At 40.9% G+C, this 19,737-nt stretch overlaps 1 protein-coding gene across 1 annotated transcript in view; it reads right to left on the minus strand.

Moving 5' to 3' along the window:
• Nucleotides 1-1,258: 1,258 nt before the first annotated feature.
• Nucleotides 1,259-19,737, minus strand: part of LOC126330555 (transducin beta-like protein 3) — a 160,234-nt gene continuing 141,755 nt past the window's right edge. The window contains exons 14-15 of the mRNA XM_049996366.1: nt 2,488-2,615; nt 1,259-1,653 (exon numbers count right to left, since the gene is read on the minus strand). Coding sequence (XP_049852323.1) covers nt 1,471-1,653; nt 2,488-2,615 — 311 coding nt within the window. The 3' untranslated portion in view covers nt 1,259-1,470. The remainder of the gene's footprint in view (nt 1,654-2,487; nt 2,616-19,737) is intronic.

Here is a 19,737-nt window from a genome sequence, read left to right on the forward strand (position 1 = left end):
TTTGTTGAACTTAATCCAACCCAATTATTGAATAGGCATTATGTACTCAGTCAACATTTCCTTCTATTCTGTTTGAAAATTGTGAGTGCTAACTTGACAGTGTGATTGTTGCACACGACACATATGTAAATCAAATTGCTTAATTTTTCACTACAGCTAATCATAATGAGTCAATCTAGCAGTCTCTCTCTTTGGGTCAAATCAAAATTTGGGCAAACTGCAGAATGTATCATTAGAATTGAATTATTGTTGCAGTTCTCTGAAAAATCTAGGCAATGGGCAACTTGACAGTAGCATAAAATCTGACCTCCCCCCCCCCCCCCTTTCCCTCCAAGAAAAGTTACACAACTATCAGTCTTGTTTTTGAAGATTAGTAAAGCAGTGAATATTAAGAAGTATTGTGAAGTTCGAAGCATTTCAATTGAGGGAAAGGAAGTTTTGTAACAGTGCAAATGTTAAGCAGTGTGCGCTACACAGTGATACTTGTGTGTGTGCTACTTTTAAATGTATTTGCAAAATGTATTCAGCAAGCAGCTTTTGAAAACAGAGAACTGCTGTTAGAAGTTCCATATAAAATGTCAACAAAATCACATATATTGGAACTCTATTCTTTTGGACATGACTGAAAGAATGGACACCACATATTCAGATTGCCAACGGTTTCTTCAGTGCAGTTGTACACCAGGCTCAAACTCTTATGGGAATCTGCGAAATGCCGCGAGTAATGATGATAAAGGGCAAGAGGCACTGCATTTGTAGTGCGTGGATAAGTTGAGAATTTGGGTCTGATCGAAGGCGTGCTAGGGTAGTTGGTGCAGTTGCAATGAGCACTGTTTCTGGATGACTTGGTGGTCAGAGCATCTGCCTAGTAAGCAGCAGACCCATGTCCGAACACCAGCAAGGCCAAACATTCAACTGTCCCCCCTTGATATCAATCAATACCAGCTCGCAGACAAGATCTGTAATGCCTTTTTGAATCAACAAATTCAGTTATGGAATAACTCAATGTATCACAGTCTATTCACCCCCTTCAACTCCATAAGAAGTATGGATACATATTACCAAAAGTGAGACAGAAGATTCTAAACACTTTCAACTGTTCATAATTACTCCAAACGCAGCTGCTTAGGGTTATCACTCAGATTTCATTTTGTTTTCCGCCCACAATAATTTGGTGGTATCAATATTTAAATAAAGACTGGGGTTAGCAATAATATTACAGATCATACAGCTCATACAAGGAAAAATAATAATCCACTAATATTGAATGAAAATATATTTATGTTAAAATACGGTTCCATGTCTCACATAGGCACATGAATTAGTCAAGGATGGATTATATTTTATTTCATTATATAATTTTTCATGTTCTAAATTTATATAAAATAGTGTGTACAACTTCCAAAGAACTTTTCTTGAGACTGAAAATATTCTGGTTGTCTCCTGAAATAGTACAATGCTAGAAAATAATCACTGTGAATGAGGTTCCATAACTGCAGTGGTATAATGAAGAAGATGGAGGTCCTGTACGAGCTGTGTGAGACGCCTGAAATGTCGCTCTGTGTATGGAAGCAGTCCTTCCACAGATTCAGCTAGATGAGGAAGTGTCAGGCTGCCACCAATAACATCTTCCAGCAGCACTGAGATAACTAACTGTATTAGACAAAATATAAAAACAAAGAATTAGTTATGAAACTCTAATGGGTGTACATGTGCATAATTTTAATGTAAAGCACCCAGACACTTACAAATTATTCAGTGCCATTTTGTGATAATCTCAATTTGTAAAACACTGTAAGAACAAAGCATCTCTCCTACTGTCCATCCACCTTATACATCAATTACACCTAATGCACCACATTTCACAATCAAAATAGAGTATCTCATAAAAAATGCATATTCGGCAGCAAATTGATAATCAATATGGAAATGTTAATTTTCACACAAGTTTTATGCTGTTGTAGTGTATGTCAGCCTAAATGTTACAAAACGCGTACAACAGAGTGCCAATGGTAAAGAAAGTGTCCAATGCACAATGGTTGGTACATTTATTGATGAAGTGTCGTGTCCTCTGATATTTTTTTGATGTATGTTTCAAAAATAAATGGAGACCTACGCAAACATAAGACAAAACTATCATCCTATATTGATATGGCAGCAGTATTCATTTCACTGTCAGAATAAATAGAACTCTGGCTCTCACAGACAATACGTCACCACAAAAGTTCTCTGCAGTCTGTGTGAATTTTTACGTAATTTGTATCATTAAGACCAAGCAGTCAAGTTGCCTTAAACCAGACCTGTCAATCACATTATGTTTTGGACTACAATCACTTGAGAGATGTATCCAAATGTGAATTAACCTACAAAGGAATGCACCTGCTGCCAATTTATTAAAGTGAAACTTTTTTTTTATATGAAAAATGTGTCAATTGACACCACTGGCACTATACAGTTACAGACACTCCGTGTTATGATAAAACTTGCCTGAGAGACATGGCAATTCTTGCTATTGCAATTCCATGCAGATACACAATTGAGCAAGTTCTGCTTTTGGTCTTGATTTAATAGCCTCAGTGTTTCCTCAAGCCCAGACTGACCTTTCTTCAAAACATCTGAAAAATATTAAAACAGAGGTGTCAAAATTTAATTATGTAAATACTCCAAAATTAATGTGTAATAAAGACTAATGAGAGAAACTACAAACCTTCCTTATGAATAATCTGAAAATGCAACAGCTCCTGAAAAGTTTATCCAGGCCAAAGCATAAATTAATTGTAGCTAGTTCCTTTCTATGAGTATAACCAGCTGATCATTCATTTTCATAGCTTCTGAGAGGACAAGATAACTCAAGTAAGTGGTATACATGAGATATGATCATACACTTATTTCCAAATTTCAGTGAGCTAAATTTTATAAAATTTCCTGCAACCTTTTTAACTCTGCTTATTTCTGCATATGGACTAACTTTGACAACATCAAAAGGCAAACACCCAAAATGTCTTAAGTTGTTGTATTTGCAGTGTGTGCAATGAAATGCAAACTGTCAAGCACTTGGTGCATTAGCAGAAAACTGAAACAAATATAACCAATTCCTTGTGGAAACTCAGAACAATCGATGCATAATTAATAAAAAGAATAGTTGGAAGCAAAATAAATAAATGTGTGTGATTTTTATTAACTCATCACCTATAGTAATAAAACTTCCTAACATCTTAATAAAATTGAAAATTTTCATCTTGCCTTTTATACATGGTCGCTTGCTGTGTTAAAAGATGATTCTGAAGTTGCAATACAGAACAATTTATTAACAGCAAAAGTTCACAATGACAAGTGATGAGTGGAGTAACATAGCAGCAAGATGATGATGTGAAGCAAAGCAGTGTCCTGGCTTGTCTCAGCAAATTGAGTTTGATGAGCTATGAGTGTAGCCGGCTCCTGCCCCACTACTGCGACACCAATTGAACTCGCCTGCTGGAGGCTGTGCTAAGTCTTTTGTAGCCATCAGGAGGAAGTATGTTTGCGAATGTGTGATGTGCAGCCTTTGCTTGTTCTTTGATAGCAGCACTACCAGTTTCCTGGTGCATGTGCTGCATGGAAGTGTAGTGTAGCTGGTGCTCCCTGGAGGAGTCTGAAACAAATGGCATATATACATACTGTTTAGAGTACTGATACTCTTCTTGTATGAATACTCAGTCTCCAGAAGAGACACTTGTGGGAAGGGGGTAGATATATGTGGTCTACAGCTGATCTGCATCATCCCTTCCTCCCTTACAATGGAGATGGCAAAGTCATCTTGAAGGAGACCAGTCGTAGCTGCAGCTGTGTGTCGAATGTGTGAAGCATCAGAATTGCATGAGGCACGGGTGATGAGAGAGAACCTGGCAGCTGAGCAGGACGACCCAGTTGAAGACATCTTGAGGAGCAGTGTACGGGCTTGAACAGGAGATGGTGCAAGAGCCACCAAAGGCACTGGATGAGGTGCTGGAGATTGGCGAGGAGGTGCTAGGCTCGTCCAGGCACATGGGCGAGTGATGGGAGCTCGAGTGATGGGAGCTATCAATGTTGAATCATATCCCTTGATATTGTTTCATAAGGCAAGTGGACATCAGTGATGAACTGTCTCCCTCGACATTGTTTCGCCACTGGTAGCAATATCCGGAAACATTACACAATACCAGACACCCAACTTGTACTCAAGTCCACAGCAGTGAACAAGACGAAGAACAATGTACATAACGAGAAGTCTTGAACTGACCTAAACTGTCGAGTGCAAGATACAATGAACAAGACTGTTCAGCATAGGGTGGATAACGTATGGCATCTGATATTGAACCACTAATTAACACATGAAAATGATGCCAACAGAACAAGCATGCCATGTTCGTGCAGGGCAACACTGAATGGGGGGGGAAGAAACTGTTGGGTTGAGGTTGTGGGGACAGAATGTCACTGTAGGTTGAGGCCAGAATAGTTACTGGTGTGGAGAATGTGTTGTTAGGATAACTCTTATCTGCGCAGTTCAGAAAAGCTGTTTGTGGAGGGAAGGAGCCATATGGCTTGGGTAGTGAAGCAGCCATTGAAGTCAAGTGTGTTATGTTCAGCTGCATGCTATGCCACAGGGTGGTCCACTTTGCTCTTGGCCACAGTTTGGTGGTGGTGGTTGTTCATCCAGGTGGACAGCTAGTCATACCAATATAAAAGCTGTGAAATGATTGCAGTAGAGCTGGAAAATAACACAGCTGGTTTTACAGGAGGTCCAGCCCTTGATGGGGTAGGATAAACCTGTGACAGGTCTGGAATAGGAAGTGTTGAGTGGGTGGATTTGGCATGTTCTGCACCTGGGTCTTCCACAGGGATATGATCCTTATGGACAAGAGGGGATGGACTAGGATGTTGTGGAGGATGGATGGGCAACTGAACGCCACTTTAGGAGGAGTGGGAAGTATCTCGGATAGGATTTCCTTTATTTCAGGGAATAATGATAGGTAATCAAAAGCCTGGTGAACGATGTGGTTCAATTATTCCAGTCTGAGGTGGTACTGGCTGAAGAAGGGACACTCCTTTGTGGCTGGTTCTTGGGGGTGGTGGGAGGATTGGGGCCGTGAGGGGAAATGTGAAGGGAGATTTGTTTGAGGACAAGGTCTGGGGGATAGTGCATGTCTGTGAAGATCTTGGTTAGACCCTCAGCATACTGAGTAAGGGAGTTTTTGTCACCACAGATACACTGTCCCCAGGTAGCTAGGCTATAAGGGAGGGATTATTTGGTATGAAAGGGATGACAGCTGTTAAAATGCAGGTACTGTTGGTGGCTGGTGGGTTTAATGTGGAGAGAGGTGAGGATGGAGCCATCAAAGAGAAGGTGGTCCACATCTACAAAGGTAGCACGCTGGATTATGGAGGGCCACGTGAGGCGGATGGGAGAGAATGTGTTGAGGAAGGATCGAAGATACTTTGTCTTGGCCTTAAGTCCTGATCGTGAAGATATCATCAATGAATCTGAACCAGACTACGGGTTTGGGGGTTGGGGAGGCTAGGAAGGTCTCCTCTAGACGGCCCATAAGACGGTTGGCATAGGAAGGTGCAATGCAAGTGCCCTTGGCTCTGCCATGGATTTGTTTATATACCTTCCCTTCTAATGAGAAGTAGTTGCTCCACTTTGACTACACTTTCAGTTCCAAGTTCTGGTAGAGTATGCAGTTTACATCCCTGCCAATTCGATCACATGCCCATGACTGTATGCTCAGCACTTGGATACAATTTTCATTGATCTCATTCAATCTACTTGAGTAGAAGTTAAACTTTTAAAGAGCTAATAAATCAATATGGAGGTTATAATATAAGGAAACTGCCTGAACCAGCATTTATTGTATTAAGAAATTGTCTGTTTCAAATGAGGCTTATAAGTGTATTTCAAAGTGCTGGGGTGCTGCTGAAGATTGTAGTTGTTGAAATATTACACAAACTAAATCCCTTAATCCAACTGAATGTCATGAAAAAGTGTTCTTCTTAAAAAAGTTTTTCGGACTAACTGGTACTTTTTTTATCATTCCCAGACAAAAAATAAAATAATAAAAAAACCACTTACCCCTCCCCACCTCCAAGACGGTCCTCCTACCTAAAATATACAGAAACAACAAAACTGGCTGTTCTACTGTGGCAGCTGTCAAGTTCCAACCAAATCTATCTCTGGTGCATGGGTACTTCCACTCTTATCGTCCACAGCCACCCACCCTACACCAAAGACAACACCCACTTTATGGAGCATCTCAAACCCATTGTCACTCTTCTCCCACTTTGACTTTGCTTCAATTAATATGACCTTGTTTAGCACCATCATCCCACACGCAACATGTTGTTTCAGCCCTCTATAACTACCTTTCCCTACACCCATCTGTAAGTAGCCCGAAAACTGAAATCTCATTCACTTTTGCAATAGCCACCCTCATTGTTACCCATAAATGTTCCACCTAAGGCCAAAACTACAAAAAAAATTACGGATGTCTATACAAACCAGGATAGCTCTCCATTCTATACCAATCTTTTCGCGCAGTTTTTCAACATGCATTCACTGCACAGTTTTTTTATATAATGATGACACCCATCAAACTGACTCAATAAATAAATGTGTGCAAAAGAACTGCCTGCCTTGGGAACATCCAGAACTGAACTAATGAGTATGCCCTTCACAATATATCTGTGTTACTTCTCTATCACACAGCCCATTTGGATCCTCCTCTACAGAACTAGTCTCACTAAATTCCATAAATTGGTACTACTTTTCCAAAATATGCTCTCATCCCACCCTTCTCCTGGACTCAATCTGTCAATAAAACTCCTCCCTTATATATGATAGAAACTCATAAATTATTCATTTATTTCTATTTTCACCCACTCCTCCCAAGCCTCTCTCTCTCTCCCATCCCCTATTCTTTTCAATCCTTACATGCATTATGCTCTCCATTTTTCATTTTCAGTTCCTCTCTTGTTTTGTCTTTGTTAGTCACTATACATCATCATCTCTGAAGTATAGTTGGCTTGTTGCTGACCAGTGAAGTCCCATTCTCTGATGTCTTTCCCTTCATCACTGATTCCCCTCATCCTCACAACAAATTGATCCGTCTCAACACTGGGTGCCTTGCCACCCTTTTCCAATCCCCCTTCCACAAACACACACACATTTAAGCGAACCCACCAACCTACAGTTGCAGTGATAATGACTGTTTATGAGTGGCTGCTCATACTTGAATAGATAGAATGGGAGGAGAGGAAAGAAATGTCAGTGCCGACTGAGATGAGGTAAAATGCAAGTAGCAGGGTGCGGGGAGTTAATAAGATGCACAAACGAATGGAAGACAAATTACTGTTTATTGAAGCAACAAAATGCGGACTGAAAATTGACATTCATGAAAACAGAAAAGGGGAATGAGCTTAGTAACAGGTCTGGACAAAGAAAGAGTGGGGTAAAAATAACAAGAGAGGGTATGTGAGGATAAGGGCAGGTATGAGAGTGGGAAAGGGACCTGTGGAGGTTTAGGTCTGGGGGAATCACAAGGAGGAAGATTTGTTGGAAGACCATCAGTCCTGCCCTCCCCAACATAGATCAGAGGAGATAGAGCAGAGGTCGAGCACTCAAAACGTACCAGTACGAATCTTTTTAAGACATTGGTGTAGTGGTGTGCAGCATGTTCAGCAATTGGTTATCGAGTTTGTGGGTAGCTACAGCTCAGGTGAGTAGACAACTGGCTTGGCATTCCTAAACAAAAAACTACACTGTAATTGCAACACAGATACTGTACAATGTGGCTGGTTTCACATGTGCCCCTACTTTTCACAAGATAGAAACAGCATTTGATTGGACTGTAAAGGCTCCAGCAAGATTGTTCCTATATTTGACATCAACTGCTTCCCAAAGAAGATGCGTTGCCCACAGGGGGTAAGGATGTAAGTAAGAAACTTTTTAACATGGAGAGGGTGCAACCCATTAAAATGCAAGAGTTTTTATGGAGTCATATGAAAAGTGAAGATTAACATCTAGAACAGTAGCTCTTCCAAGTTAAGAAGGAATAGGTGAAATGGATTTGGGTGTCATTTTCAGTGTTCCCGATAATGAAGATGTTATCAATGAATTTTTACCATGTAAGGTGTTTTAGTTGAGTTCTTCAACGTGCCCCATAAAAGTGATGTATAGGATGGTTTCCTGGGGATATCCATGGAGGGTTGTGAATAATCTGATATGTGTCAATTCCAAATCCAGTATACTTGTACACAGATTTCTTCTATCAGTCTTTAATGACTGTTTTACCAAAAACAATAAGTATGGTACTAAAAAGACATAAAAGCACTGGATTATAAAAGAAATCAAACTATCCTGTGCAAAGTTCAAATGGCGCTGAGCGCTATGGGGCAAAACATCTGTGGTCATCAGGCCCCTAGAACTTAGAACTACTTAAACCTAACTAACCTAAGGACATCACACACATCCATGCCCGAGGCAGGATTCGAACCTGCGACCGTAGCAGTCGCGTGGTTCCGGACTGAACGCCTAGAAGTGTGAGACCACCGCGGCCGGCTGCTGTGCAAGGAAAAGGAAATTGTCTGAAATGATTAGGACAAATAGAGAAGTATGACTGATTACGTATTACAACAAACATGTGCTGTCTTAACGAAAATGATCAAAATATCAACAAATATCTGCACAATGTCTGAAATCAATAATTCAGATACTAAAATTAAACCTATAAGGGGGCGTGAGTCGTGCTTTGGTAGCTCAGTTGGTAGAACACTTGCCCGCGAAAGGCAAAGGTCCCGAGTTCGAGTCTCGGTCGGGCACACAGTTTTAATCTGCCAGGAAGTTTCATATCAGCGCACACTCCGCTGCAGAGTGAAAATTTCATTCTGGAAACATCCCCCAGGCTGTGGCTAAGCCATGTCTCCACAGTATCCTTTCTTTCAGGAGTGCTAGTTCTGCATGTTTCGCAGAAGAGCTTCTGTAAAGTTTGGAAGGTAGGAGACAGATACTGGCAGAAGTAAAGCTGTGAGTACCGGGCGTGAGTCGTGCTTCGGTAGCTCAGTTGGTAGAGCACTTGCCCGCGAAAGGCAAAGGTCCCGAGTTCGAGTCTCAGTCGGGCACACAGTTTTAATCTGCCAGGAATTTCATATCAGCGCACACTCCGCTGCAGAGTGAAAATTTCATTCTGGATACTTCTTTATTGTTTAAACTTCGGGGTACTTATTAACAAACAAGGACCTTACCTTATGCTCAGTCAGCAACTTTGGCATCACTATATAAAATCAATGTCACCCACATAATAATGTTCTTCTTTGTAAAAGAAGTTGACAATTGGCCTGCAAGCACTGATTGCTAGATGTCTGTACCTCTCGGTCTTGCTCTTTTTGAATTGCTGTTGCCACCATCAACACTCCCTTGCTTTCACATCTCTAATTGTTGTGCTGTGTGGCGTTGGTTACATGCAAGGGGTAGGTTGCATGAACTAAATGTCACTAAGAAGCCATTCCTGCCCATCGAGGTTATGCCGTTCTTCATCGTGACGCCAGAAACATTATTAACCAATTGGTAGAATGTTGAGAACTTCACCAAATGGTGAGATAATTCACCTTTTCACTAGTCTACTTGCAACAGATAAATGCTATACTTTAAATGACAGTAGAGAGAGAGGGGGGGGGGAGGGAGGGAGAGGGGGAGGGAGAGAGAGAGAGAGAGAGAGAGAGAAGAAAAGAAAAAGGGGGAAAAAACCTCTAGCTTGATAAGAGCTTTTGCACCCAGGTGAGGGGCACATAGCATTTGCTAACTCCTACTACGTGGCTAATCAGACAATAAACAGTTTGGACCAGAGGAGAATAGAAGCTTTTGAAATATGGTGCTACAGAAGAATGCTGAAGAGTAGATGGGTAGATCATGTAAGTAATGAGGAGTTAGTAAATACAATTGGGGCGAAAAGAAATGTGTGGTGCAACCTGACTAGAAGAAGGGATTGGTTGGTAGGACACAAACTGCGACATCAAGGGAGCACCAATTTAGTATTGGGAGGAAACTGTGGGGGTGCAAAAATCGTGGAAGGAGACCAAGAGATGAACACAGTAAGCAGATTCAGAAGGATGTAGGTTGCAGTACGTATCTGGTGATGAAGAGCCTTGCACAGGATAGAGTACTGTGGAGAGCTGCATCAAACCAGTCTTTGGACTGAAGGACAAGACCACAACCACAAGGACAACATGGGCAATTGCTGAAATTGAAATTGGGCAATAGTTGAAGTCGAAATTAGGTCCACAGTTACGGAATGAAAGATATTTGTTATTACAGAAAACAGTCAAGTAATAAATTTTAGCAGTTAGCTGGCCAACATATTAATAACAAGTATCTGGAAGTAGCTCAGAAAACTGTAATGGAGAATTCAAGAGATATGTTGTTGTAGTCTACAGTCCAGAGACTGGTTTGAGGCAGCTCTCCACGCTACTCTGTCCTGTGCAAGATGCTTCATCTCCAAGTCCCTACTGCAACCTACATCCTCCTGAATCTGCTAAATGTATTCATCTCTTGGTCTCCCTCTACCATTTTTATCCTCCACACTACCCCCAGTACTAAATTGGTGATCCCTTGATGCCTCAGAACATGTCCTACCAACTGATCCCTTCTGCTAGTCAAGTTGCAGCACAAATTCCTCTTATCCCCAATTCGTTCAGTACCTCCTCATTAGTTACATGATCTACCCAACTAATCTTCAGCATTCTTCTGTAGCACCACATATCGAAAGCTTCTATTCGCTTCTTGTCTAAACTATTTATCATCCATGTTTCACTTCCATACATGGCTACACTCCATACAAATACTTTCAGAAAGGACTTCCTGACACTTAAATCTATACTCAATTTTAACAAATTTCTCTTCTTCAGAAATGCTTTCCTTGCCATTGCCACTCAGTCTACATTTTATATCCTCTCTACTTCAACCATCATCAGTTATTTTTCTCCCCAAATAGCAAAACTCATCTACTACATTAAGCGTCTCATTTCCTAACCTGCTTCCCTCAGCATCACCCGACTTAATTTGACTACATTCCATTATCCTCGTTTTGCTTTTGTTGATGTTCATCTTATATCCTCCTTTCAAGACACTGTCCATTCCGTTCAGCTGCTCTTCCAGGTCCTTTGCTGTCTCTGACAGAATGACAATGTCATCGGCGAACCTCAAAGTTTTTATTTCTTCTCCATGGACTTTAATACCTACTCCGAATTTTTCTTTTGTTTCCTTCACTGCTTGCTCAATACACAGCTTGAATAACATCAGGGAGAGGCTACAATCCTGTCTCACTCCTTTCCCAACCACTGCTTCCCTTTCATGCCCCTCGACTCTTATGACTGCCATCTGGTTTCTGTACAAATTGTAAATAGCCTTTCGCTCCCTGTATTTTACCCCTGCCACCTTCAGAATTTGAAAGAGAGTATTCCAGTCAACATTGTCAAAAGCTTTCTCTAAGTCTGCAAATGCTAGAAATGTAAGTTTGCCTTTCCTTAATCTATTTTCTAGGATAAGTCATAGGGTCAGTATTGCCTCACGTGTTCCCAACATTTCTACGGAATCCAAACTGATCTTCCCCGAGGTCGGCTTATACCAGTTTTTCCATTCGTCTGTAAAGAATTCGTGATAGTATTTTGCAGCCGTGGCTTATTAAACTGATAGTTTGGTAATTTTCACATCTGTCAAAACCTGTTTTCTTTGGGATTGAATTGTTATATTCTTCTTGAAGTCTGAGGTTATTTCACCTATCTCATACATTTTGTTCACCAGATGGTAAAGTTTAGTCATGGCTGGCTCTCCCAAGACTGTCAGTAGTTGTAATGGAATGTTGTCTACTCCCGGGTCCTTGTTTTGACTTAGGTCTTTCAGTGCTCTGTCAAACTCTTCACGCAGTATCATATATCCCATTTCATCTTCATCTATGTCCTCTTCCATCTCCATAATATTGCCCTCAAGTACATCGCAAAAAGATAAAGCAATAGAATATATACAAGAAGCAATGCCTCATACATACAAGAAAATTAAAATTACTCCATGATCTGCCAAATAAATTAAGAATGTAATTAACTCCCTCCAAGCCAAAATTCTCAAGGAGTTGACAATATCTCAAATAAAGTACTAAAATCCTGTTCACAAATATATGATGTTTATAGTGATGTATGGAATGCCTCACTATCACAGGTGATATTTGCAGGCAGACTGAAATACTCTATTTTCAGACCTCTTTTACATAAAGGTGGTAAGACCGAAATTGATAATTACTGACGATCTTCACTATTTATCTCAGTTTTGAAGGTACTAGAAAAAATTATGTATGCAACAACTATCACCACCAGCACCATGCTAAAGTCAGGATGTCAGTTTTACAACATAGTCCTGAACTGTCACACAACCTGTAATATCTGTTGCGGCATTGAGAAAATCATTATCTTCTTTTATTGATACTGACCCAAAGCTGACATCTGTAAATCAGTGCAAAAACAGTTACAGCAGTCTAGGTAGCAACAAACGTGTGTATACTGCAAAATGTTCATTCTCATAATGTCCTATATTTTGAGGAATAAAATTGACCTCTGCACAACAGCCATCCTCTGTTTCACTGTTACAAGATGAATTATGGCCGTGTCTAGAAGCTGCAATACAGTGAACCGGAAGAAACATGACAGCATTCCAAGAAAGTAGCTCATACCCGTTGGGTGTACAGAGTATGTGTCAATATTAAGAAGGATCTCTCTCTTCCTGCTGCATACATCTTGACTACCTTGGCAAACTTTGTATGTAGAGTTGTCTGAAAGCTGACGCAGTCCCTCAGCCACATACTCCCGACGATCAAGTACCACGGTCGTGGAACCCTTGTCAGCCGGAAGAATGATGATGGATCGATCCAGCTTTCAGACAACTCTACATACAAAGTTTGCCAAGGTAATCCCATTCCTGATGTCCAGGCGGAGCTTCAAGGAATCCTCAGAACCTTAGGCCCCCTACAAAACCTTTCACCTGACTCCATCAAACTCCTGACCCCACCGACACCTCGCACTCCTACCTTCTACCTACTTCCTAAAATTCACAAACCCAAACATCCTGGCCGCCCCATTGTAGCTGGTTACCAAGCCCCCACAGAACGTATCTCTGCCTACGTAGATCAACACCTTCAACCCATTACATGCAGTCTCCCATCCTTCATCAAAGACACCAACCACTTTCTCGAACGCTTGGAATCCGTACCCAGTCTGTTACCCCCGGAAACCATCCTTGTAACCATTGATGCCACTTCCCTATACACGAATATCCCGCACGTCCAGGGCCTTGCTGCAATGGAGCACTTCCTTTCATGCCGATCACCGGCCACCCTACCTAAAACCTCTTTCCTCGTCACCTTAGCCAGCTTCATCCTGACCCACAACTTCTTCACTTTTGAAGGCCAGACATACCAACAATTAAAGGGAACAGCCATTGGTACCAGGATGGCCCCCTGGTATGCCAACCTATTTATAGGTCGCTTAGAGGAAGCCTTCTTGGTTACCCAAGCCTGCCAACCCAAAGTTTGGTGCAGATTTATTGATGACATCTTCATGATCTGGACTCACAGTGAAGAACAACTCCAGAATTTCCTCTCCAACCTCAACTCCTTTGGTTCCATCAGATTCACCTGGTCCTACTCCAAATCCCATGCCACTTTCCTAGACGTTAACCTCCATCTGTCCAATGGCCAGCTTCACACATCCGTCCACATCAAACCCACCAACAAGCAACAGTACCTCCATTATGACAGCTGCCACCCATTCCATATCAAACGGTCCCTTCCCTAAAGCCTAGGCCTTCGTGGCAAACGAATCTGATCCAGTCCTGAATCCCTCGACCATTACACCAACAACCTGAAGACAGCTTTCGCATCCCGCAACTACCCTCCCAACCTGGTACAGAAGCAAATAACCAGAGCCACTTCCTCATCGCCTCAAACCCAGAACCTCTCACAGAAGAACCCCAAAAGTGCCCCACTTGTGACAGAATACTTCCCGGGACTGGATCAGACCTTGAATGTGGCTCTCCAGCAGGGATCCGACTTCCTAAAATCCTGCCCCAAACCACCTTCCCTACCCTCTGGCTCCTACCCTTGCAACCGCCCCCCGTGTAAAACCTGTCCTATGCACCCTCCCACCACCACCTACTCCAGTCCTGTAACCCGGAAGGTGTACACGATCAAAGGGAGGGCTACGTGTGAAAGCACCCACGTGATTTACCAACTGACCTGCCTGCACTGTGACGCTTTCTATGTGGGAATGACCAGCAACAAACTGTCCATTCGCATGAATGGACACAGGCAGACAGTGTTTGTTGGTAATGAGGATCACCCTGTGGCTAAACATGTCTTGATGCACGGCCAGCACATCTTGGCACAGTGTTACACCGTCCGAGTTATCTGGATACTTCCCACCAACACCAACCTATCCAAACTCCGGAGATGAGAACTCGCCCTTCAGTATATCCTCTCTTCTCGATATCCACCAGGCCTCAACCTCCGCTAATTTCAAGTTGCCGCCGCTCATACCTCACCTGTCTTTCAACAACTTCTTTGCCTCTGTACTTCCGCCTCGACTGACATCTCTGCCCTTACTCTTTGCCTTTAAATAAGTCTGCTTGTGTCTGTGTATGTGCGGATGGATGTGTGTGTGTGTGTGTGTGTGTGTGTGTGTGTGTGTGTGTGTGTGTGTGTGTGTACGTACGCGAGTGTACACCTGTCCTTTTTTTTTCCCCTAAGGGAAGTCTTTCCGCTCCCGGGATTGGAATGACTCCTTACCCTCTCCCTTAAAACCCACATCCTTTCGTCTTTCCCTCTCCTTCCTGAAGAAGCAACCATCGGTTGCGAAAGCTAGTAATTCTGTGTGTGTGTTTGTGTGTTTTGTTCATTGTGCCTGTCTGCCGGCGCTTTCCCGCTTGGTAAGTCTTAGAATCTTTGTTTTTAATATATTTTTCCCATGTGGAAGGCAAAAACGTTTTTTGGATATGTTCAGAATCTTTTTGAATGCTAGGATATAGAATGTTTTCTACAATCCAGTTTGTGCTGTAAAAAGTGTCGATGTGTAAAAATGTTTTACAATAAAAAACTGAAATTTCCTGGTGTGACTTGTGCTACAGCAAAGAAAATAAATAACCTTCAATTTGCTTTTCAGAAAGAGTTAAACAAGCAACACAGGTTCAACCACACAACAAACTATATATCTTTTTTGTTTCCTATTGTTACTTTAACATTATGAATAATGCACACAATGCCAGAACTGAGCGATCTGATGGAGAAATCTGAATGTAGATTACACATCTTTCATTCAGATCTTGATTTGGACGTATAACAACACAGTTAAACCGCAGGGCTCTATGTTGGCTCCACTTCTTTTCAGTTTATATATTGCCTATATGCCATCAACATCTTCCAGGAAGTTTGGGTACGCAGATGATTGGGTCTTGGCAACACAACACAAGAACTTTGAGGTCATGGAAACAACCATCTGACTTGGAGACATTAAGTACATACTTTCATAAATGGAGATTACAGCCAAATTCTACAAAAACTGAAACTAAATGTTTCCATCTCAATAATAAATTAGCAAGCAAACAACTTGACATTCGTCTCGAGGGAAATCAATCTAATGGGCATCCAAAGTACCTTGGAATCACTTTGGACAGAGCACTCACTTATAAACATCATCTGGGAATAATATTCTCCAGAAGCTGTGTGGCACTACTTGGGGCTCCTCGACTGGCACGCTACACATATCGGCACTCGGACTGGTCTACCCGGTCACAGAGTAGTACACTCAGGTCTGGATGAATAGTGTTCACACAAAAAAAATTGACGTGTGGCTGAATAGGAAGATGCAAATTGTCAGCAGAACCATGAGATCAACCCCAACCATTGGCTGCCAACTCTAAGCCACATACCACCTGCAGACCTACATCGGAAGAACGCTCTTCTCCAGGAATATAGGAAGATACTCGACCCAGCTCCCTATATACTGAGACATGTCTGACCTGGAATGAAACAGACTTCGGTCTAGACATCCAACAATGATAACAGCCAAGGAATTGCAAAGTATAAACTTTGATACAATAAAGACCTGGAGGGAACAATGGCAAGAGGTGTGTCCTCCCCTGCATCACTGAGAGACCACCTGGATATGAACTTCCATGTAAAATATGGTCATCCCTTAACATAATAAGACAAATCACAGAAGATGTGCACATTCTCTTTACAAATGGGGAAAAACACCACCTCCCAACTGTTGACTGCGGAGTCAACAGACAGACCATCCACCCCATCGTCCAAGAGTGCGACAGAAGAGGATACAGTGGCAAGTTCAGTGATTTTCTGATGGCAACAAACGTCGCAAAAGACTTTACACATAATCTTGATGTATGTACAGTATTTAATTGTATTGACCATACAATCTTGATGTGTCTATTTAATTGTATTGCCCATTATCTGTATGTTTTATACTTCTTGTATACCATATTTTATTGTGTTTTTTATGTGTATCTTTATTTAAACATTTGTAAGAAGTGTAAAATGATGTGCACTGCCATACGCTAAACAAATAAATAACTGAATATGTGTAGGTCCCTTTGTATGATGAAGCATGAACGTTCTCCTTTTTTAATGAAGTGGAACTGCGAGTTACAACACTGAGAGATGCATCCTTATTTTTCAGTGCATACTGCATGAAGAAGATGGCACCAAATCATTTGTTTGTCATATTGAAGATTAGATTAGATTAGATTAGATAAATTATTAATTCCATAGACCCATTAAAGAGGGAATTATCCTGGGTTTTGAACATGTCAGATAAACACATTACAAAAATGTAATTAGAAAAATTTGAGTTTCATTAAGTTTAATGATCTTCAGTCAATAACCAGTAAAATTATGTACATGAATTAAATTTGTTGTTGTTGTTGTTGTTGTTGTTGTTGTTGTTGTCTTCAGTCCTGAGACTGGTTTGATGCAGCTCTCCATGCTACTCTATCCTGTGCAAGCTTCTTGATCTCCCAGTACCTACTGCAACCTACATCCTTCTGAATCTGCTTAGTGTATTCATCTCTTGGTCTCCCTCTATGATTTTTACCCTCCACGCTGCCCTCCCATGCTAAATTTGTGATCCCTTGATGCCTCAAAACATGTCCTACCAACCGATCCCTTCTTCTAGTCAACTTGTGCCACAAACTTCTCTTCTCCCCAATCCTATTCAATACCTCCTCATTAGTTACATGATCTATCCACCTTATCTTCAGCATTCTTCTGTAGCACCACATTTCGAAAGCTTCTATTCTCTTCTTGTCCAAGCTAGTTATCATCCATGTTTCACTTCCATACACGGCTACACTCCAAACAAATACTTTCAGAAAGGACTTCCTGAAACATAAATCTATATTCGATGTTAACAACTTTCTCTTCTTCAGAAACGATTTCCTTGCCATTGCCAGTCTACATTTTATATCCTCTCTACTTCGACCATCATCAGTTATTTTGCTCCCCAAATAGCAATACTCCTTTACTACTTTAAGTGTCTCATTTCCTAATCTAATGCCCTCAACATCACCCGACATAATTAGAATACATTCCATTATCCTCGTTTTGCTTTTGTTGATGTTCATCTTATATCCTCCTTTCAAGACACTGTCCATTCCGTTCAACTGCTCTCCCAAGTCCTTTGCTGTCTCTGACAGAATGACAATGTCATCGGCGAACCTCAAAGTTTTTATTTCTTCTCCATGGACTTTAATACCTACTCCGAACTTTTCTTTTGTTTCCTTCACTGCTTGCTCAATATACGGATTGAATAACATCGGGGAGAGGCTACAACCCTGTCTCACTCCTTTCCCAACCACTGCTTCCCTTTCATGCCCCTCGACTCTTATGACTGCCATCTGGTTTCTGTACAAATTGTAAATAGCCTTTCGCTCCCTGTATTTTACCCCTGCCACCTTCAGAATTAAATTTAAACTTCTAATATTTACAGGTTTAATACTTACATCTGCTTTCATTAAATCCATCATTCAGCCAATTGCGAGTTTCTTGGCCATTACAACCAAGTATTGTCAAAAATTAAATTATTCATTTCAGTGGTCCTCAGTTAAGAACAGTCCAATTATGTACAAGATTTGAACTTAAACTTCCACCATTTACGGACTTAAGACTTACATCTGTTTTCCATACACCCATCATTCACACAGTAGGTAGTTACTTGACTTTTACAACCAAGTATTTTCAAAACTTAAAGTATAATAAATTTTCATTAAAATGGTCTACTGCACTTGTTCACTTGTTGAGAAACTCATGGAGGGAATAAAAGGAGTTGGCCACCAAAAATTCTTTTAAATTATGTTTAAATTGTGCCTTGTCTGAAACTAAACTTTTAATGGTTGCTGGTAACTTATTGAAAATATGCGTTGCTGAATACTGGACTCCTTTCTGGACAAGAGTAAGTGATTTTAAATCTTTATGTATATTGTTCTTATTCCTAGTATTGATACTGTGTACTGAGCAGTTAGTTGGAAAAAGAGCTGTATCATTTACAACCAACTTCATTAAGGAATCAATGTACTGAGAAGCTGTGGTTAATATGCCCAATTCTTTGAATAGGCTTCGACATGATGTTCTTGGATTTACACGACTCATTACTCTTATTATTCGCTTCTGTACTCTAAATTTATTTTCTCTTTTTGTGGAGTTAATGGTTCAAATTGCTCTGAGCACTATGGGACTCAACTTTTGAGGTCATTAGTCCCCTAGAACTTAGAACTACTTAAACCTAACCTAAGGGCATCATACACATCCATGCCCGAGGCAGGATTCAAACCTGCGACCGTAGCTGTCACGCGGTTCCAGACTGAAGCGCCTAGAACCGCACAGCCACACCAGCTGGCTTTGTGGAGTAACCCCAAAATATGATACCATATGACATAATGGAGTGAAAATAAGCAAAATATGCCAGTTTTTTATATTTATATCTCCTATGTCTGACATCATTCGCATTGCAAAAACAGCCTTGTTTAGGTGCTTTAGCAGTTCGTTAGTACTGAATTTATTATCAAGTTGGAATCCCAAGAATTTTACACTCTCAACTTCTCCTATTTACACGTCGTCATATTTTATAATATACACACACACCAGAAGGAAATCTCTTAGAAGTTCTGAACTGCATATAGTGGGTCTTTTCAAAGTTTAATGACAGTGATTTGGCTATGAACCACTTATTAAAGTCAGTAAAAATTTGATTAGCTGCCCTTTCTAAATTTATATTTGATTTACTTTTTACTGCAACGTTTGAATCATCTGCAAATAAGACTAACTTGGCATCTGGTAATGTAACAGATGACAGGTCATTAATATACACAAGAAAAAGTAGTGGGCCTAGTATGGAACATTGGGGAACACCACATGTAATTTCTTCCCAGTCAGATGATGTCTGATTGCCTACTCGTGCAGTGCTACATAATGACACCCTTTGTTTTCTGTTAGTAAGATATGAATGAAACTACTATGCAGGACTACCAATGATGCCATAATATTTTAATTCACTTAAAAGAATGCTGTGATTCACAGAGTCAAACGCCTTTGACAGGTCACAGAATATGCCAGTTGCCTCTGATTTGTTGCCAATGAATTAATAACATTTTTGCTGTAAGTGTAAATAGCTTTCTCA

This window comes from Schistocerca gregaria, chromosome 2, assembly GCF_023897955.1.
Source record: "Schistocerca gregaria isolate iqSchGreg1 chromosome 2, iqSchGreg1.2, whole genome shotgun sequence".
In the NCBI taxonomy this organism is placed as follows: Eukaryota; Metazoa; Arthropoda; class Insecta; order Orthoptera; family Acrididae; genus Schistocerca; species Schistocerca gregaria.